Here is a 17,489-nt window from a genome sequence, read left to right as displayed (position 1 = left end):
CAGGCCGCAATCCCGCTGGTTTACCCCACCAGCCCCACCCTGCCGGAATCTCTGTTGCCTGGCAACCATCCAGGAGTGGGGCAAGGTGGAAATCCCTGGCCTGGACCCTTCAATGGTGCTCACTTGTGTCCTTCTGGATGCTTGTATGCCTTGTCTCACTGGGTTTACCAGCCTCCCGACACACCTGGTACCACTGAGGCTGAGGAAGAGGGAACTCGCAGCGGAGGAAGCTCGCAGCCCCCTTGGGTCGGGGGCCTCGGAGGCTCTGCCCCCTCACACAGCCGACTGGGACCTCCCAGTGTACGTCAGCACCTGGTGTACCTGAGTTCGGCCTGTGTTGGGGCCGATCTGCCCGAACCGAGCTGGAGTTACGGCCGGGGATCGGCAGGAAAATCTCCAGTAAATTCGGCCCCCGTGTCTCAGGAGTTGCTTGGCCATGGTGGGCATCACAGCCCAGACTGCTCCGATGTGAACATGCATGCACTTTCCAGGAGGGGTCACTGGACAGCTGGAGCCCTGGGTGATAGTTCCTGTCCCTAGTCCCAGGGTATTGAGGATAATTGTAGCCCCCACCCCCCCACTGCTGCCCTTGCCCGGGTCAGAAAACTCAGCCCAGACCGGGGAAAAGATTGAAACTGAAGCCTCTTTACAATGTCCTCTTTAAATTTGTCTTCATTTCTTATTAACTCATCAACAGCAGTGAGCTCAGAACAGCAAGTGTCAAACAATCACCAACTTCACACAATTCAACCTGTATCCTGTTAAACTCTTACACAATCTCCAAGCTCAGTAATCACCAGGAATTATCAATTGGACTCGCGGAATAAGACTGTACTGAGATAGGTAACGGTGAGAATGTAGGCGCAGTGCAGCGGGTTCAGTGAGCGGAACGGAAGGGCAGAGGTTGAACAGGATGCAAAATATCACAGATGTTCGAAATCTGAAACAGGAACCGAAAACACATGGAAGACATTCAGCAGGTCAGGACGATCTGGAGCGATCAGAGAAATGTGGACACAATATCAAAAGAGGAATACTGGCTGGGAGAATAGTGATCCTGAAAAGAAACTCAACACCTACTGATAGTCACAGTGAAGGCCCCAGCGAGTTTCTGGCTGGAATATGGGGCCCCGGTGCAGGTTAATAGCTGTACTGGGTTGGGATCACATTGATAATGAAGTGATCCAAACTGCAACACCCTGAGTCTGCTGTAGGGATACCTGGGAACAGCCACTACTGGGGACAAAAAAAAAGAAAAAGTTATGCTAAACCGTTATAAATCACTGGTTAGGCCTCAGCTGGAGTATTGTGTCCAATTCTGGGCATCGCATCATAGGAAGGATGTGAAGTCCTTAGAGAGGGTGCAGAGGAGATTTACCAGAATGGTGCCAGGGATGAGGGACTTAAGTTATGTGGAGAGACTGGAGAAACTGGGGTGGTTCTCCTTAGAACAGAGAAGGTTAAAGGGAGATTTAATAGAGGTGTGTTTGTTCAAAATCACTGATCTGGAATGCGCTGCCTGAAAGGGCGGTGGAAGCAGATTCAATAATAACTTTCAAAAGGGATTTGGATAAATACTTGAAAAAGAAAAAATTTTCAGGGCAATGGGGAAAGAGCGGGGGGAATGGGACTAATTGGATAGCTCTTTCAAAGAGCTGGCACAGGCACGATGGGCCGAATGGCCTCCTTCTGTTCTGTAAAATTCTATGATTCTATGACATAGACACCAATTCTAGGATAAAACACTGCAATGTTTAATCGTTCTAAAGACTCTCAGTTTTGGGAGCATGGGTAGAGAAACAATCCCTGTCTGTTTTCAAAAATGATATTTTGCACAATGAATCTTGTATGTTTACAGAATACCACAGGATAAAAAGGCCAAGTATTTGTGTTCTAGGTGTGAGGTAATGTTCTGGTGACTGCCAAAGGGTTAATAACCGTTCGGGGATGGAAGAAGAGTAATTACGTAGAAAAATATTCTGTTGAGGGAGACAAATTTCTATCCTGCCCCAGTCAGGATGCAGTGACTAAGCACGAACATGGACGTTTGCTATTTTCAAACACAGGCAGGAAGTTATTTAGATAAAAAAATACAAGGGGATTCGCTGAATATTTCTGGCCTGTAAATCTATTAGCTACTGTACACAAACAGCAGGCATGCAGCCAAAATAAATCTTTCAGAAATCAAAGGCTGCTAATTCAGGAGCCAGACTGAGTGGACTTTTTTTTAAAACTCAGTGAGCTGCGATTGAATTTTTCCCCTTTTCTCAGGTCTCCCTGAACAAGAGCCATCTTTCCCAACCAGACAGCACGGCCCCAGGCAGCACATCCCAGGCCTCTGCTCCACAATCCTAGTAAATTAAATAAAACATTTTAAAAAAAAACAGGGAATGCTGGAAACATGGAGCCAGTCCATTAACATCGGGAAGGGAACGAGGCAGGTTAAAGGCCGGGTGGAGGCCCCATTAACCTGTACTTTGTTCTCCTTCAGACGCTAATGGTCGCTGTACGCTTCCAGTACTCCAGTTTCTATTTCAGACTTCCAACATTGGCGGGTTTCTTTTCTCTTTATCGTCAAGGTTATTCCAAAGTTAGATTAAACCAGGGGGTCGAGGGAACAGTCAATACGGATCCTAGGTCATTTTTACATCAGACCCTTGATATCAATCAACTCAAGGTGACTGCTACTGATAAAATACATCACAGTAACTGATTGAAGAAGGTGGTGTGATGGGAACAGCTGGCATCTGTCCTGTTGCTCACAATCTGAGCTAAATAGGCAGAGGATCTGTGCTCAGAGGTTGTAGTCACAGGCTTCAGGTTTACCCTGGGAGATCAGCTCCTGGAAGCCCCTCAAGGTCTTGGTGTCATTGACAGTTGCCTTGACGGCAGGATCTTGCTGCATGGCCTGGATCCAGCTCCTGAGGGCTGGGGTGTGGTCCAAGTACCTGCTCAAACAGGAGGGGAGAATCATTAACCAGTTAATCATTTATATCCCTTATTTGCTAGTTTGTTTGAATTTTGTGGTCCTGGAGCTTTGGAAAAGGCTGTTCTTAGAACACTGAGCTCCATCATTATATGTGACCTGAGATATCTGGGAAATACTGGGACAGGGATTGAAACTTTCTGTGTCCCCTGAGACTCCATGGTACCCACCGATCAAGACAGATGCATGAGCAGGACTGGTGTACATGTTTAAACTCATTCTCGACTATTTTTAAGGATGAAGCTACCTCCTTTTACAAATATGTGTTTTTATGCTCTTCCTACTTCTAGGATTCTTCCCAGTGTGTAGTTGGGCGACCAGCTCCCTGACCCTTGACCCCGCCAATGCTGGGTGACCTGCTCCTGACCCCTGCCAATACTGGTGACCTGCTCCTGACCCACCAATACTGGTTGACCTGCTCCCTGACCCCTGACCCCAGCCAGTGCTGGCAGACCAGCTGACATTCTTTTCCTCCCACTTGACCTCCGATCAATGACTCCCGACTGCGCGAGAGGGAAATCACAGAAGCAAACCCAGGACCCAGTTACCCTGAGGACTAACATGTCTTCTTGTACAGATCTTGCTAATACAGAGCTTGTGTCTGAAAGTGAGTCAAAGAGGCAGGAACGGAGGAGACAACAGCAGGGATAAAGAACAGGCCTGCACATGATCCATTCTTGTGGGAAAAAGGTCAATGATAAGGTGAATGAGATGTTGGATCGCCCTGTGCTGCTCATTCCTGGAGTGGATTAAACTTCATTTAATTTTTTTTAAACATTAAGTTTAAAGTTCAGTGAGGTTAGTGCTGAGAAATAGAACACTTTCCATTTCAGACACCTAATTTTGACATCAAACACTCCCAGGGCAGGTACAGGGTTAGATACAGAGTAAAGCTCCCTCTACACTGTCCCATCAAACACTCCCAGGGCAGGTACAGGGTTAGATACAGAGTAAAGCTCCCTCTACACTGTCCCATCAAACACTCCCAGGGCAGGTACAGCACGGGTTAGATACAGAGTAAAGCTCCCTCTACACTGTCCCATCAAACACTCCCAGGGCAGGTACAGGGTTAGATACAGAGTAAAGCTCCCTCTACACTGTCCCATCAAACACTCCCAGGGCAGGTACAGCACGGGTTAGATACAGAGTAAAGCTCCCTCTATACTGTCCCATCAAACACTCCCAGGACAGGTACAGCACGGGTTAGATACAGAGTAAAGCTCCCTCTACACTGTCCCAGAAGAATGTTCAGCACTACACCATTTTTCCATTTCACACTGCAACCTCCAATGTCCTCCATGAACAAGAATGTCAAGTTATTGTCAAATTAAGGGCAGTTGGGCCCATACCCACTTGGAACTGGGTTGAGAATTTCCAAACTCATTTCACGTAGGACCCTCGCAATGAGGAGACAGAGGAAACTTTTACCCCATCAGCCTGGGTTAGATTTGGTCCATGTTGCAGTAATGAAAGTGTCTAACCCATTTGACTACCCATTCCCCTATTAAAATCATTTTAATCTTCCTTACTTACTTGTCCAACGAGAAGGACTCCAGGCGCTCGAACCAGGGCCACAGCAGGTAGTCGATCATAGTCACTGAGTCAGCAGTGAAGAACCGAAACTTCTGCCCAGCCAAATGCTGCAATAAAACAGAAGTCAGGACATGGCAGGTAACAGTGCTACTACAGGACTACACGCACAAGGAGCATTGGAGTGGAACAAGGCCGTTGAGTCCTTCCACCACTGCTTCTGGGAGACCACATACAGCCTTCGCTGCCAGAATACCTCATGCTTTAACCCTGCAGGGGGTGAGGCATTACAGGGAAATCATCGAACTGATAATGGAGCAAGACTCCAGGGTGTCAGGCTACCATTCCAACCTCCAGTACTGAGCCCTCACCACCCGCATACCACAGGAAACAGGAAAACACGTCATGAGAAAAGGGTGTCAAGCTAGCTCCTATCGCAGACCTTGTCCGCAGTAGCCCATCATGGACTCTCTCCACCCATTCAGTTCCCTGAGGAAAAGTTCCTGATTCCCAATGACAGACAAGAAAAACTCCCAACTATTCATCCATTCTCACATCTCCACTGTTCAACCCTGGCCTACTGCCCTCTGCAGATATATTGATGATCTAGTTCTGTAATAATGCTTAGATTCTTCAATTCCATTCTTAATTGCATGTCAGCTTGGCTCAGTTGGGAGCTCTCTCTGTCATAAGACTGTGGGTTCAAGCCCTGCTCCAGAGACTTGAGCACATAATCTAGACTGACACTGCAGTGCAGTACTGAGGGACAGTTGCACTGTCGGGAGGTGCCATCTTTTGGATGAGTCACCAAAGTGAGGTTCGATCGACCATTTCTGGTGGTTTAGATGGATTTCCAAAGAGCCCATGGCACTATTCGAAGAAGAGCAGTAGTTCTCCCAGTTCCCTGATCAACATTCCTCAACCAACACCACCAAAAAATGAGTCTAATTTTCATTCATTTCTTCTGCTGTTTGGAGGATCCTGCTCGGCACGAACTGAATGCCACATTTGCCTACCTGAGAACAGTGATTACACTCTAAAAGTAATTCATCAGTTGTGAAGTGCTATGGGATGAAGGACATGATGGAATCATAGAATCTTACAGCACAGAAGGAGGCCATTCAGCCCATCGTGTCTGTGCTGGCTATTTGAAAGAGCTATCCAATTAGTCCAACTACCCTGCTCTTTCCCCATAAGCCCTGCAAATTTCTCCTTTTCAAGTGAATATTCAATTCCCTTTTGAAAGCTATTATTGAATCTGCATCCACCATGCCTTCAGGCAGTGCGTTCCAGATCGTAACAAAACCCTACGTAAAAAAAAAATTCTCATTTTCCCCCATGGATTTTTTGCCAATTACCTTAAATCTGTGTCTTTTGGTTACCGACCCTCCCGCCACTGGAAACAGTTACTCCAACAATAAGAATGGAAAATAAGGAAATGGCAGAGTAATTGAACAGGTATTTTGTATCTGTCTTCACAGTAGAAGACACTAATAACATACCAATAATAGTAGAAAAACAAGGGGCAAAGGGGAGGGAGGAACGAAAAACAATCACTATCACTAGAGAAAAAGTACTAGGTAAACTAATGGGTCTAAAGGCTGACAAGTCCCCTGGACCTGATGGCTTGCATCCGAGGGTCTTAAAGGAAGTGGCTACAGAGATAGTGGATGCATTGGTTGTAATCTTCCAGAAATCACGAGATTCTGGAAAGGTCCCAGCGGATTGGAAAACCGCAAACGTAACACCCCTATTCAAGAAGGGAGTGAGACAGAAAGCAGGTAACTATAGACCAGTTAGCCAACATCTGACATTGGGAAAATGCTAGAATCCATTATTAAGGAAATAGTAGCAGGACATTTGGAGACTCATAATACAATCAAGGAGAGTCAACATGGTTTTATGAAGGGGAAATCGTGTCTGACAAATTTATTAGAGTTCTTTGAGGAAGTAACGAGCAGGGTGGATGAAGAGGAACCAATGGATGCAGTATATTTGGATTTCCAAAAGGCATTCGATAAGGTGCCACATAAAAGATTACTGCACAAGATAAGAGCTCATGGTGTTGGGGGTAATATACTGGCATGGATAGAGGATTGGATAACTAACAGAAAACAGAGTCGGGATAAAAGGGTCATTTTCAAAATGGCAATCTGTAACTAGTGGGGTGCCGCAGGGCTCAGTGCTGGGGCCTCAACTATTTACAATATATATCAATGACTTGGATGAAGGAACAGAGTGTCTTGTGGCCAAATTTGCTGATGATACAAAGAGGTGGAAAAGCAAGTTGCGATGAGGACACAAAGTGTCTGCAAGGGGATATTGACAGGTTAAGCGAATGGGCAAAAATTTGGCAGATGGAATATAATGTGGGAAAATGTGAAGTCATCCACTTTGGGAGGAAAAATAAAAAAGCAAAATATTATTTGAATGGAGAAATACTACAAAATGCTGTGGTACAGAGGGATCTGGGTGTCCTCGTACATGAAACACAAAAAGTCAACATACAGGTGCAGCAGGTAATCCAGGGGGATGGAGTATAAAAGCAGGGAAGTCATACTACAACTGTACAGGGTGCTGATGAGACCACACCTGGAGTACTGCGTACAGTTCTGGTGCCCTTATTTAAGGAAGTACATACTTGCATTGGAGGCAGTTCAGAGAAGGTTCACCAGGTTGATTCCGGGTATGGAAGGGTTGTCTTATGAGGAAAGATTGAACAGGTTGGGTCTGTACTCATTGGAGTTTAGAAGAATGAGAGGAGATCTTATTGAAACATACAAGATTCTGAGGGGACTCGATAGGGTAGATGCTGAGAGGATGTTACCCCTCATGGGGGAATCTAAAACTAGGGGACATAGTCTCAGAATAAGGGGTCGCCCGTTTAAGTCAGAAATGAGGAGGAATTTCTTCTCCCAGAGGGTCGTGAATCTTTGGAATTCTTTACCCCAAAAAGCTGTGGAGGCTGAGTCATTGAATACATTCAAGGCTGAGTTAGACAAATTTTTGATCAGCGAGGGAGTCAAAGGATATGGGGAAAGGGCGGGAAAGTGGAGTTGAGGTAAAAATCAGATCAGCCATGATCTCATTAAATGGCAGAGCAGGCTCGAGGGGCCGAATGGCCTACTCCTGCTCCTATCTCTTATGGTCTTATGGTCTCCCTATTTTATCAAAACCCCTCATAATTTTGAACACCTCTATTAATTCTCCCCTTAACTTTCTCTGTTCTAAGGAGAACAATTCCAGCTTCTCCAGTCTCTCCACATAACTGAAGTCCCTCATCCTTGGTACAATCCTGGTAAATCTACTCTACACCCTCTCTAAGGCCTTGACATCCTTCCTAAGGTGCGGTGCCCAAAATTGGACGCAATACCCTAGCTGGGGCCTAACCAGTGATTTATAAAGATTTACCATGACCTCCTTGCTTTAGTACTCTATGCCTCTATTAATAAAGCCCAGGATCCCGTGTGCTTTTTTAACAACTTGTTCTGCCACCTTCAAAGATAAAGTGCTATATAAATGCATGATCTTTAATCATAAGCAATTAATTAACACAGTTTTGACATCTTGTTGAAAGTCCATTCCATATCTAGTACTCTCTAGATATGAGCCAGGGAAAGTGTGTGGGCCTCACACATTGTGCATCTGTAGCATTTTCCAGTTCTGACGAAGGGTCATCGACCTGAAATTTTAACCCTACCTTCCTCTCACTCTCTCCACAGTGGCTGCCTGACCGGCTGAGTGTTTCCAGCATTTCCTGTTTTAATTTGTAACCAGGAAGCCTCTCGCTCAAGCACATCACTTCCGGTTGCCTTGGCCTCCGTGGGTTTAAGCAGCTTCGCTGGGAGCTGCCTGGTCTTTGCCCCAAGAGGCAGCCCCACCCCTTGCTCTGGTTCCACATGGTCCTCCCTGGGCCTCCAGTTTAAATTCTGATAGAGGTCTCATCAAAGAAACACGGGGGAGGTGGGGTGGGGGGGGGTCAATACAATTTACAGAGGGGCACAGCATTTGGGTCCACTTTACCAATCCGTGTCACTATCAGAGATTATTGGTGGGCCGTGACAACGTGGTAGTCACAGGGTTACGAACCAAATGGAAATAGCAGTCGTGCAACAGCCAGGAGTTACGACACTCCACAATCCCATTCCGATGCCTGGACATCGTGTGCTCTAACCCAGTGGGACGCTCAATCTGCTGGAGACAGGAGGCCATTCTTATCTCTGTCCTGCCCGCCACCAATCCCAGCTCAGACTCTGCCTTGCTTTAATAATTCCCGATGATACCCTCTCTGATAATCTGGAAGGGGCTGAATGGCCTTTCATGCTCCAAGTGTCAGCCTTGACTCTTGCCTCTGAGTCAGAGGTTGTGGGTTCAAGCCCCACTCCAGAGACTTGAGCACATAATCCAGGCCAACACTCCCAGTGCAGTACTGAGGGAGTGTTGCATTGTTGGAGGTGCCGTCTTTCAGTTGAGACATTAAACCGAGGTCCTGACTGCCCTAAAGATCCCACGGCACTATTTTGAAGAAGAGCAGGGGAGTTCTCCCGTTTCCTAGCCAAAAATTTATCCCTCAACCAACATCGATAAAACGGATTTCTGGTCATTATCTCATTGCTGGTCGTGGGAGCTTGCTGTGAACAAACTTGGCTGCCGCGTTTCCTACATTACAACAGTGACTACACTTCTAAAAGTACTTCATTGGCTGTAAAGCGCTTTGAAAGGCGCTATATAAATCCAAGTCTGTCTTTCTTTCTTTCATCCATTCTTAGAATAAGGCATCTTCCTTCCTTCTCTCTCTGCTGCTTACATTCTCTATGCCACACTGCATAGCTTCCTGTGTCAGGCCATTTCCCAAGTGATGAAATCGGATTGCACTGCAGCTTTGAGCTTCTCCAGCTGTTGGAGATTACCAAGCTCCATACGGCAAGTGCAAGCCTTTCACCCCAGGGAGGCCACACTGCCACTGTTCCAACTAAGGAACAAGTTAACTCCTCAGAAATGTTCAAAAGTGTCGTTGTTTGAATGCGAGACGCCTTCTATTCTTCCTCACCCAGTTCCTCAGCCTACAGGTATTACATCAGGGAGAAATGTCATGGTTTTAGCTTCTTTAGACTTTTGGGTCACCTTTGGGAGATGACCTGACTTGGACAGAGTTAATGATTGTGAAGTTCCCTGTGGCTTGTTGGGAGGACCATGCTTGCAGGTCATATTAAGGACATATTAAGGAAATGGTAACAGGGCACTTAGAAAATCATGATTAGGCAGAGTCAACACGGTTTTATGAAAGGGAAATCGTGTTTGACAAATCTATCAGAGTTTTTTGAGGGTGTAACTAGCAGAGTAGATAAAGGGGAACCAGCGAATGTAGTATATTTGGATTTTCAAAAGGCATTCGATAAGGTGACACGTAAAAGATTGTTACACAAGATAAGGGTTCATGGGGTTGGGGGTAATATATTAGCATGGATAGAGGATTGGTTAACGGACAGAAAACAGAGAGTAGGGATAAACGGGTCATTCTCAGGTTGACAGGCTGTAACTAGTGGGATGCCGCAAGGATCAGTGCTTGGGCCTCAACTATTTACAATCTATATTAATGACTTAGATGAAGGGACCGAGTGTAATGTATCCAAGTTTGCTGATGATACTAAGCTAGGTGGGAAAGTAAACTGTGAGGAGGACACAAAGAGTCTGCAAAGAGATATAGACAGGTTAAGTGAGCAGGCAAGAAGGTGGCAGAGGGAGTATAATATGGGGAAATGTGAGGTTATTCACTTTGGTAGGAAGAATAGAAAAACAGAATATTTTTTAAATGATGAGAAACTATTAAATGTTGATGTTCAGAGACTTGGGTGTCCAGGTACGAGAAACACAAAAAGTCAGTACGCAGGTACAGCAGGCAATTTGGAAAGCAAATGACATGTTGCCTTTATTGTAAGGGGGTTGGAGTACAAGAGTAAGGAAGTTTTACTACAATTGTACAGGGCTTTAGTGAGACCTCACCTGGAGTACTGTGTACAGTTTTGGTCTCCTCATCTAAGGAAGGATATAATTGCCTTAGAGGCGGTGCAACAAATTCATTAGATTGATTCCTGGGATGAGAGGGTTGTCCTATGAGGAGAGATTGTGTAGAATGGGCCTATAACTCTCTGGAGTTTAGAAGAATGAGAGGTGATCTCATTGAAACATATAAGATTATGAGGGGGCTTGACAAGGTCGATGCTGAGAGCAAGAGGGTCTAGAACTAGGGGGCAGTCGCAGGATAAGGGTCGACCATTCAAGATAGAGGTGAGGAGGAATTTCTTCACGCAGAGGGTTGTGAATCTTTGGAATTCTCTACCCCAGAGGGCTATGGATAGTCAGTGAATATATTCAAGGCTGAGATGGATAGATTTTTGGACTCTAGGGGAATCAAGGGATATGGGGATCGGGCGGGAAAGTGGAGTTGAGGTCGAAGATCAGCCATGGTCTGATTGATTGACAGAGCAGGCTCGAGTGGCCGCATGGCCTACTCCTGCTCCTATTTCTTATGTTCTTACATGACCTCTACCTGTCAGCTGTGGCTCAGTGGGGAGCACTCTTACCTCTGTGTCAGAAGGTTGTGGGGTCAAGTCCCAGTTCACGAGACTTGAGTACAAAATCCAAGCTGACACTCCTTGTGCTGCACTGAGGGAGTGCTGCACTGTCGGAGGTGCCGTCTTTTGAATGAGACGTTAAACCGAGGCCCCGTCTGCCCTCTCAGGTGATAAAAAAATTCCATGGCATTATTTGTAGAAGAGCAGCGAATACCTCCCTGCTGCCCTGGCCAATATTTATCTCTCACCCAAAACCAAAAACAGCTTATCTGGTCATTTATCTCATTGCTGTTTGTGGGATCTTGCTGTGTAGATTGGCCTTTCCTACCTTACAACAGTGACTACACTTCAAAAGTACTTGATTGGCTGTAAAGCGCTTTGGGACGTCCTGAGGTTGTGAAAGGCGCTATAGAAATGCAAGTTCTTTCTTTCTTCTCATTTATATTTATATTCCACATATCCCCACATTATCACAATCCAATGTTTGCTCTGTTTCTGCTCCCCAGCCCCCACACCCTGTACAGTGTTACAGGATTCCCTCTTTACCTTTTCAAAGTGGCTGAGCTGGGCCTGGAATTCCTCCTCCATTTTAGATGTATCCTCGGATTTTCTCCTTGCCATTGCAATCTTGTAGGTGGAACCTGTCAGCTGGTCACAGAATGGGTGGAGACATTAACAACCAGTGCTGGAGCACTGTACCCCCCACTGCATGTGGTCATTTAGTGCTGAAGGTAACACATAGCATCATGGTTCAGTATATTGTCCACACATACTCCCTCGCAAGCACCGATTTAAAGATTAATGTGTGGAGCAGGCAGTGTCTGACTGTAAAAGCTGCTCATTCAGTCATTAACTGGAAAGGTCAAGGTGTTATTGGTGCTCAGTGGGTCGCACTCTCACCTCTGAGTCAGAAGGTCGTGGGTTCAAGCCCAATTCCAGAGACTTGAGCACAAAATCCGGGCTGACACTCCCAATGCAGTACTGAGGGAGTGCTGCACTGTCAGAGGGACAGTACTGAGGGAGTGCTGCACTGTCAGAGGCACAGTACTGAGGGAGTGCTGCACTGTCAGAGGGACAGTACTGAGGGAGAGCTGCACTTTTGGAGGGTCAGTACTGAGGGAGTGCTGCACTTTTGGAGGGGCAGTACTGAGGGAGTGCTGCACTGTCGGAGGGGAAGTACTGAGGGAGAGCTGCACTTTTGGAGGGGCAGTACTGAGGGAGGGCTGCACTGTTGGAGGGGCAGTACTGAGGGAGTGCTGCACTGTTGGAGAGGCAGTACTGAGAGAGTGCTGCACTGTAGGAGGGTCAGTACTGAGGGAGCGCTGCACTATTGGAGGAGCAGTACTGAGGGAGCGCTGCACTGTCGGAGGGTCAGTACTGAGGGAGTGCTGCACTGTTGGAGGGGCAGTACTGAGGGAGCGCTGCACTGTCGGAGGGTCAGTACTGAGGGAGCGCTGCACTGTCGGAGGAGCAGTACTGAGGGAGCGCTGCACTGTTGGATGAAAGGTAAAACCCAGGCCCCGTCTGCCCTCTCAGGTGGATGTAAATGATCTGTGAATCACAGAGAACCCAGCATATAGCTACAGGCAGAAAAGTTCCCACTCCACCAGAGGGCAAGAGACAGATTCAGAAAGAGAGAGAGAGAGAGAGCCATATTGATTATGAAGAATAGATAAGTGATTCATTAATAAAAGCAGCTTCTCACCTGTGTTTGTCAGATCGAGAGAGCTGCTGTGTATTTCCAGCATTGTCTGTTTTTATTTCATTCTGTTTTCTGGTTGGGGGGAGCAGGGTTGGGGCAGTGCTGACCAGCAGAAGCATACAGCCAACCAGCTCGAACATCAGCACTGACCACAGGCCAGAGAAGTCCTGGCCCTCATGGACTGCTCTTGAGAATTATCAAAAAGGTGAAAATAAACAACCAGATCCATTTTAATCAAAAGTCTTGTTTCAGAAGACTGAGTAAATCAATTCAACTTGTGAGGCATTTGAAAGGCCGGTGAAAGCAGATTCAACAGTGACTTTCAAAAGAGAATTGGATAGATATTTGAAAAATTTGCAGGGCTATGGGGAAAGGGCAGGCGGAGTGGGACTAATTAAATTGTTCTTTCAAAGAGCTGGCGCAGGCATGAAGGGCCGAACAGCCTCCTTCTGTGCTGTAAGATTCTATGATTCTCGGGTCAATGGCCCCTTTACACTCGCTCTGATTCCATCAATGGTTGAATGGTCCGCCACACACAGTCCCTGCGGTACCTTATTGAAATGTTCCAACAACATCTTCTGCTTGGCCTTCTCGTAGGGATCTGTGGGCAGGAGCCGTCTAGCAGGGTACGCCTCATCCAAGAACTCGCACGTGATTGGAGACTCGTAGATCAGCTGATTCTGGCAGGTCTCCAATACTGGCACCAGACCAAAGGGATTCTTCTCAAAGAACCAGTCAGGCTTGTTCAACAGATTGATGTTGACTATTTCATACCTTAAAGAGAATGGATTTGGAGTTGAAGTCCCAATACCATCAAAAAATGAAATGATGGACACAACTGGATTGTGAAACTGGAGAGAGAACACATCATGAAAACATTCAACCTAAGCAAGACCCCTTTAAACAGGCAAAACCATGAACAACCCTCACTGTACACACTTTGGGGTTTGGGGACTGTGGTTGGGTCTTTTCTGTTGTAGATGCTCATTGCTTGGCACTTATGTCATGCAAATGTTACCGACCACTTATCAGCCCAAAGCTGGTATGGGCTGCTTCATTATTGGAGGAGCTGTGAATGGAGCGAAACACTGTAGAATCATCAAAGAACAGCCCCACTTTTAACCTTACGATGGAGAAGCTGAAAATGTTTAGACTGGGGGCACTGTTTCTCACTATAATGGTCAGGTAACTCCATGAGTTCACTGGGTTCTAGGCTCTGCTAGACCAACATCCAGGCTTGGGCTGATAAGTGGCAAGTAACATTCATGCCAGAGAAGTGCCAGGCAATGACCATCTCCAACAAGAGAGAGTCTAATCACCTCCCCTTGACATTCAACGGCATTACCATCGCCGAATCCTCCACCATCAACATCCTGGGGGGTCACCATTGACCAGAAACTTAACTGGACCAGCCACATAAATACTGTGGCTACAAGAGCAGGTCAGAGGCTGGGTATTCTGCAGTGAGTGACTCACCTCCTGACTCCCCAAAGACTTTCCACCATCTACAAGGGACAAGTCAGGAATGTGATGGAATACTCTCCACTTGCCTGGATGAGTGCAGTTCCAACAACACTCAAGAAGCTCGACACCATCCAGGACAAAGCAGCCCGCTTGATTGGCACTCCATCCACCACCCTAAACATTCACTCCCTTCACCACCGGCGCACTGTGACTGCAGTGTGTACCATCCACAGGATGCACTGCAGCAACTCGCCAAGGTTTCTTCGACAGCACCTCCCAAGCCCGAGACCGCTACCACCTAGAAGGGCAAAGGCAGCAGGTACATGGGAACAACACCACCTGCATGTTCCCCTCCAAGTCACACACCATCCCGACTTGGAAATATATCGCCATTCCTTCATCGTCGCTGGGTCAAAATCCTGGAACTCCCTTCCTAACAGCACTGTGGGAGAACCGTCACCACACGGACTGCAGCGGTTCAAGAAGGCGGCTCATCACCACCTTCTCAAGGGCAATTAGGGATTGGCAATAAATGCTTGCCAGCGATACCCACATCCCATGAACGAATAAAAAAAAACAGAGGACTTTAGAAAGTTGTGAATATCATAATATACTGACAAGGAAGGATTCCACATTAATTTCCCTCAATCCAGGCTCCCCTGATGAATACAGTGAGTGGCTGAGCCATGTTTGGGCAAGGTAGTGTAGTGGTTATGGTCCTGGACTAGTTCGGAGCACTCATTGCTGTCCAAGTATGACCTCCCATTAGGGTGCTGGTTTGCAGAGTTACCTGGAGCCCAGTCAAAAGAATTCCAGCCTTCAGTGACAGGCCCACCCATCTGGGTCCCATTACTGGGCCAGGTTGGTGGGTCAATCCAATGTGGCTGGAGAACTGCAGACTTGCCTGGCTCAGGACTCGGATTACCGTGTCTGCCAAGACTGAGGCAGATACCCCCAAATTACCACAGACACAGCTTGGATAATTGTCCGTCTTACTTGATTCCCTTGGCTTCCAAGACTAGGCGAGTACGTTGGGCAAAAGGGCAAAATCTCATGCTGTATATGCGAATCATTCCCGCTGGCACAGGGCCAGGGGCGTGGCTTCCTGCAAGGGAGAGGTAAATAATTATTAGTCATGAGAAAATGGACAAAGATGAGATTAAGTTTTAAACATCCAGGGTAAGTGCAACAAATGGTGTGAAAACAGGCAGAGCACTGGTGCATTTGACAACACTTGTGAACCCAGAGTCTGCACCTGCACAGACTCACAGAGAGTGCGACATACAGAGGGACAGGGAGAGGAAGAAGATAGACAGGCAAATATCAATAGAAAGTTACAAACACAGGTACTCTCACAATCTCTCCCCCTCTCACTCTCTCGCAGTCTCCTCTCTCCCCCTCTCGCAGTCTCTCCCCCTCTCACCCCCTCTCGCCCTCTCTCGCCCCCTCTTGCCCTCTCTCCCCCTCTCGCCCTCTCGCAGTCTCTCCCCCTCTCGCAGTCTCTCCCCCTCTCGCAGTCTCGCAGTCTCTCCCCCTCTCGCAGTCTCTCGCCCTCTCGCAGTCCCTCCCCCTCTCGCAGTCCCTCCCCCTCTCGCAGTCCCTCCCCCTCTCGCAGTCCCTCCCCCTCTCGCCCTCTCGCAGTCTCTCCCCCTCTCGCAGTCTCTCCCCCTCTCGCCCTCTCGCAGTCTCTCCCCCTCTCGCAGTCTCTCCCCCTCTCGCAGTCTCTCCCCCTCTCGCAGTCTCTCCCCCTCTCGCCCTCTCGCAGTCTCTCCCCCTCTCGCAGTCTCTCCCCCTCTCCCCCCCTCTCGCCCTCTCGCAGTCTCTCCCCCTCTCCCCCTCTCGCAGTCTCACAATCTCCTCTCTCGCTCTCTCCCAGTCTCTCCCTCTCTCGCTCTCTCCCAGTCTCTCGCTCTCTCCCAGTCTCTCGCTCTCTCGCTCTCTCCCAGTCTCTCGCTCTCTCGCTCTCTCCCAGTCTCTCCCTCTCTCGCTCTCTCCCAGTCTCTCCCTCTCTCGCTCTCTCCCAGTCTCTCGCTCTCTCCCAGTCTCTCCCCCTCTCAGTCTCCCCCCCTCACAGTCTCCTCTCTCACAGTCTCCTCTCGCTCCCTCGCAGTCTCCCCTCTCGCTCCCTCCTCTCTCGCTCCCTCACAGTCTCCCCTCTCACAGTCTCCCCTCTCGCTCCCTCGCAGTCTCCTCTCTCGCTCTCTCCTCTCTCGCACCCACATATTCAAACATACTCAAACCCACACACATATACACACACACACACACTCACTCAGATAGACGTGCCAATGGGCAGGGAGAAAAAGAGAGAATGGGGCAGAGAAAGAGACAGAGAGACAAACAGGGGAAGGGGGTGAGATAGAGAGACACACAGGAGATATTGACTCATGGGCAGAGACGGCCTGCCAGAGTCTCTCCCTCACTGACACTCAGGCAGCAGTTCACTCCATTACCTTTTGCCAGTGCTCTTGAAGACATGGTTCAGACTGGGATCAATTTGGACAACTTCAGAAACAGTTGACGGACAGAAGTCGACTGCAGACTAAGCCACACCCAGCGGCAATGACTATAAACATCCCAGCCAATGCAGAGTCCAGCCCCACGTTATGAGTCATGATCGAGATTAATGTCAAGTCAGAGTCGATGTCGCAATATTTACAACAGGAAATCTCCTGAAACTCTTGTCCAAACTAAAATAGGAAGCACAGTAAATCATTCTGAGGACTGAAGGAAGCTGTAAGGGGGATATTGATAATGTCAGTAAATGTGAGGTGGTACGGTTTAGTTAAAATATGTAATACCTATAATTTAAACATATAAATATACTTAATAAACTGACAGATTTTAATCTCATCTGGGCAACTGTACATATTGGAAATGATGAAGGGTTTTAATGAACCCGAACTAATCCTTAGAGCAGTTGGGTGATGTAGAAGAGCAGAGGGATTTGGGAATTCAGGTTCACAAGATATTAAAAGCAGCACCTGAAGTAGATAAGTCCATAAAATAGCTAATGCAATACGGGATTTTATAGCAAGAAACATAGGCCTAGAAATTGGTCCGTGTTGCGCCCGTTTTTCAGGTGCTAAGCAGACGACTAATTCCCCTAAGTCTCCCTCGTCCTCCAGCACCAAAGGCAGTCCTACTAGACCACCCGTGATAGCAGTCATACTCTCTGTGAGGCAGACAAAGACAGTACAATGCCACAAAAATCTTACTCCGGGTAGCCAAG

The 17,489-nt window shown here is 47.5% G+C and overlaps 1 protein-coding gene across 1 annotated transcript; it reads right to left on the bottom strand.

The window, feature by feature from the left end:
* Nucleotides 1-645: 645 nt before the first annotated feature.
* Nucleotides 646-16,923, bottom strand: LOC137339906 (glutathione S-transferase omega-1-like). Its single transcript, XM_068001968.1, has 6 exons — nucleotides 16,711-16,923; nucleotides 15,254-15,362; nucleotides 13,345-13,567; nucleotides 11,638-11,739; nucleotides 4,520-4,626; nucleotides 646-2,948 (listed from the first exon to the last, which is right to left on the bottom strand). Exons 1-6 carry the CDS (start codon nucleotides 16,733-16,735, stop codon nucleotides 2,795-2,797), a joined length of 720 nt encoding a protein of 239 aa, XP_067858069.1. The 5' UTR covers nucleotides 16,736-16,923; the 3' UTR covers nucleotides 646-2,794.
* Between the last annotated feature and the right edge of the window lie 566 nt (nucleotides 16,924-17,489).

This window comes from Heptranchias perlo, chromosome 21 (assembly GCF_035084215.1).
Source record: "Heptranchias perlo isolate sHepPer1 chromosome 21, sHepPer1.hap1, whole genome shotgun sequence".
Classification (NCBI taxonomy): domain Eukaryota; kingdom Metazoa; phylum Chordata; class Chondrichthyes; order Hexanchiformes; family Hexanchidae; genus Heptranchias; species Heptranchias perlo.
This window is presented reverse-complemented; position numbering and strand designations above follow the sequence as displayed.

What these genes read in the sequence shown, in the direction of transcription:
- LOC137339906 (XM_068001968.1), bottom strand. Translation starts at nt 16,735, where the DNA reads ATGTCTTCAAGAGCACTGGCAAAAG. An exon ending in TTCAAGAGCACTGGCAAAAG is followed by an intron (nt 15,363 to 16,710) that starts GTAATGGAGTGA and finishes TCTCCCTTGCAG; the next exon opens with GAAGCCACGCCCCTGGCCCT. An exon ending in TTGGAAGCCAAGGGAATCAA is followed by an intron (nt 13,568 to 15,253) that starts GTAAGACGGACA and finishes ATTCTCTTTAAG; the next exon opens with GTATGAAATAGTCAACATCA.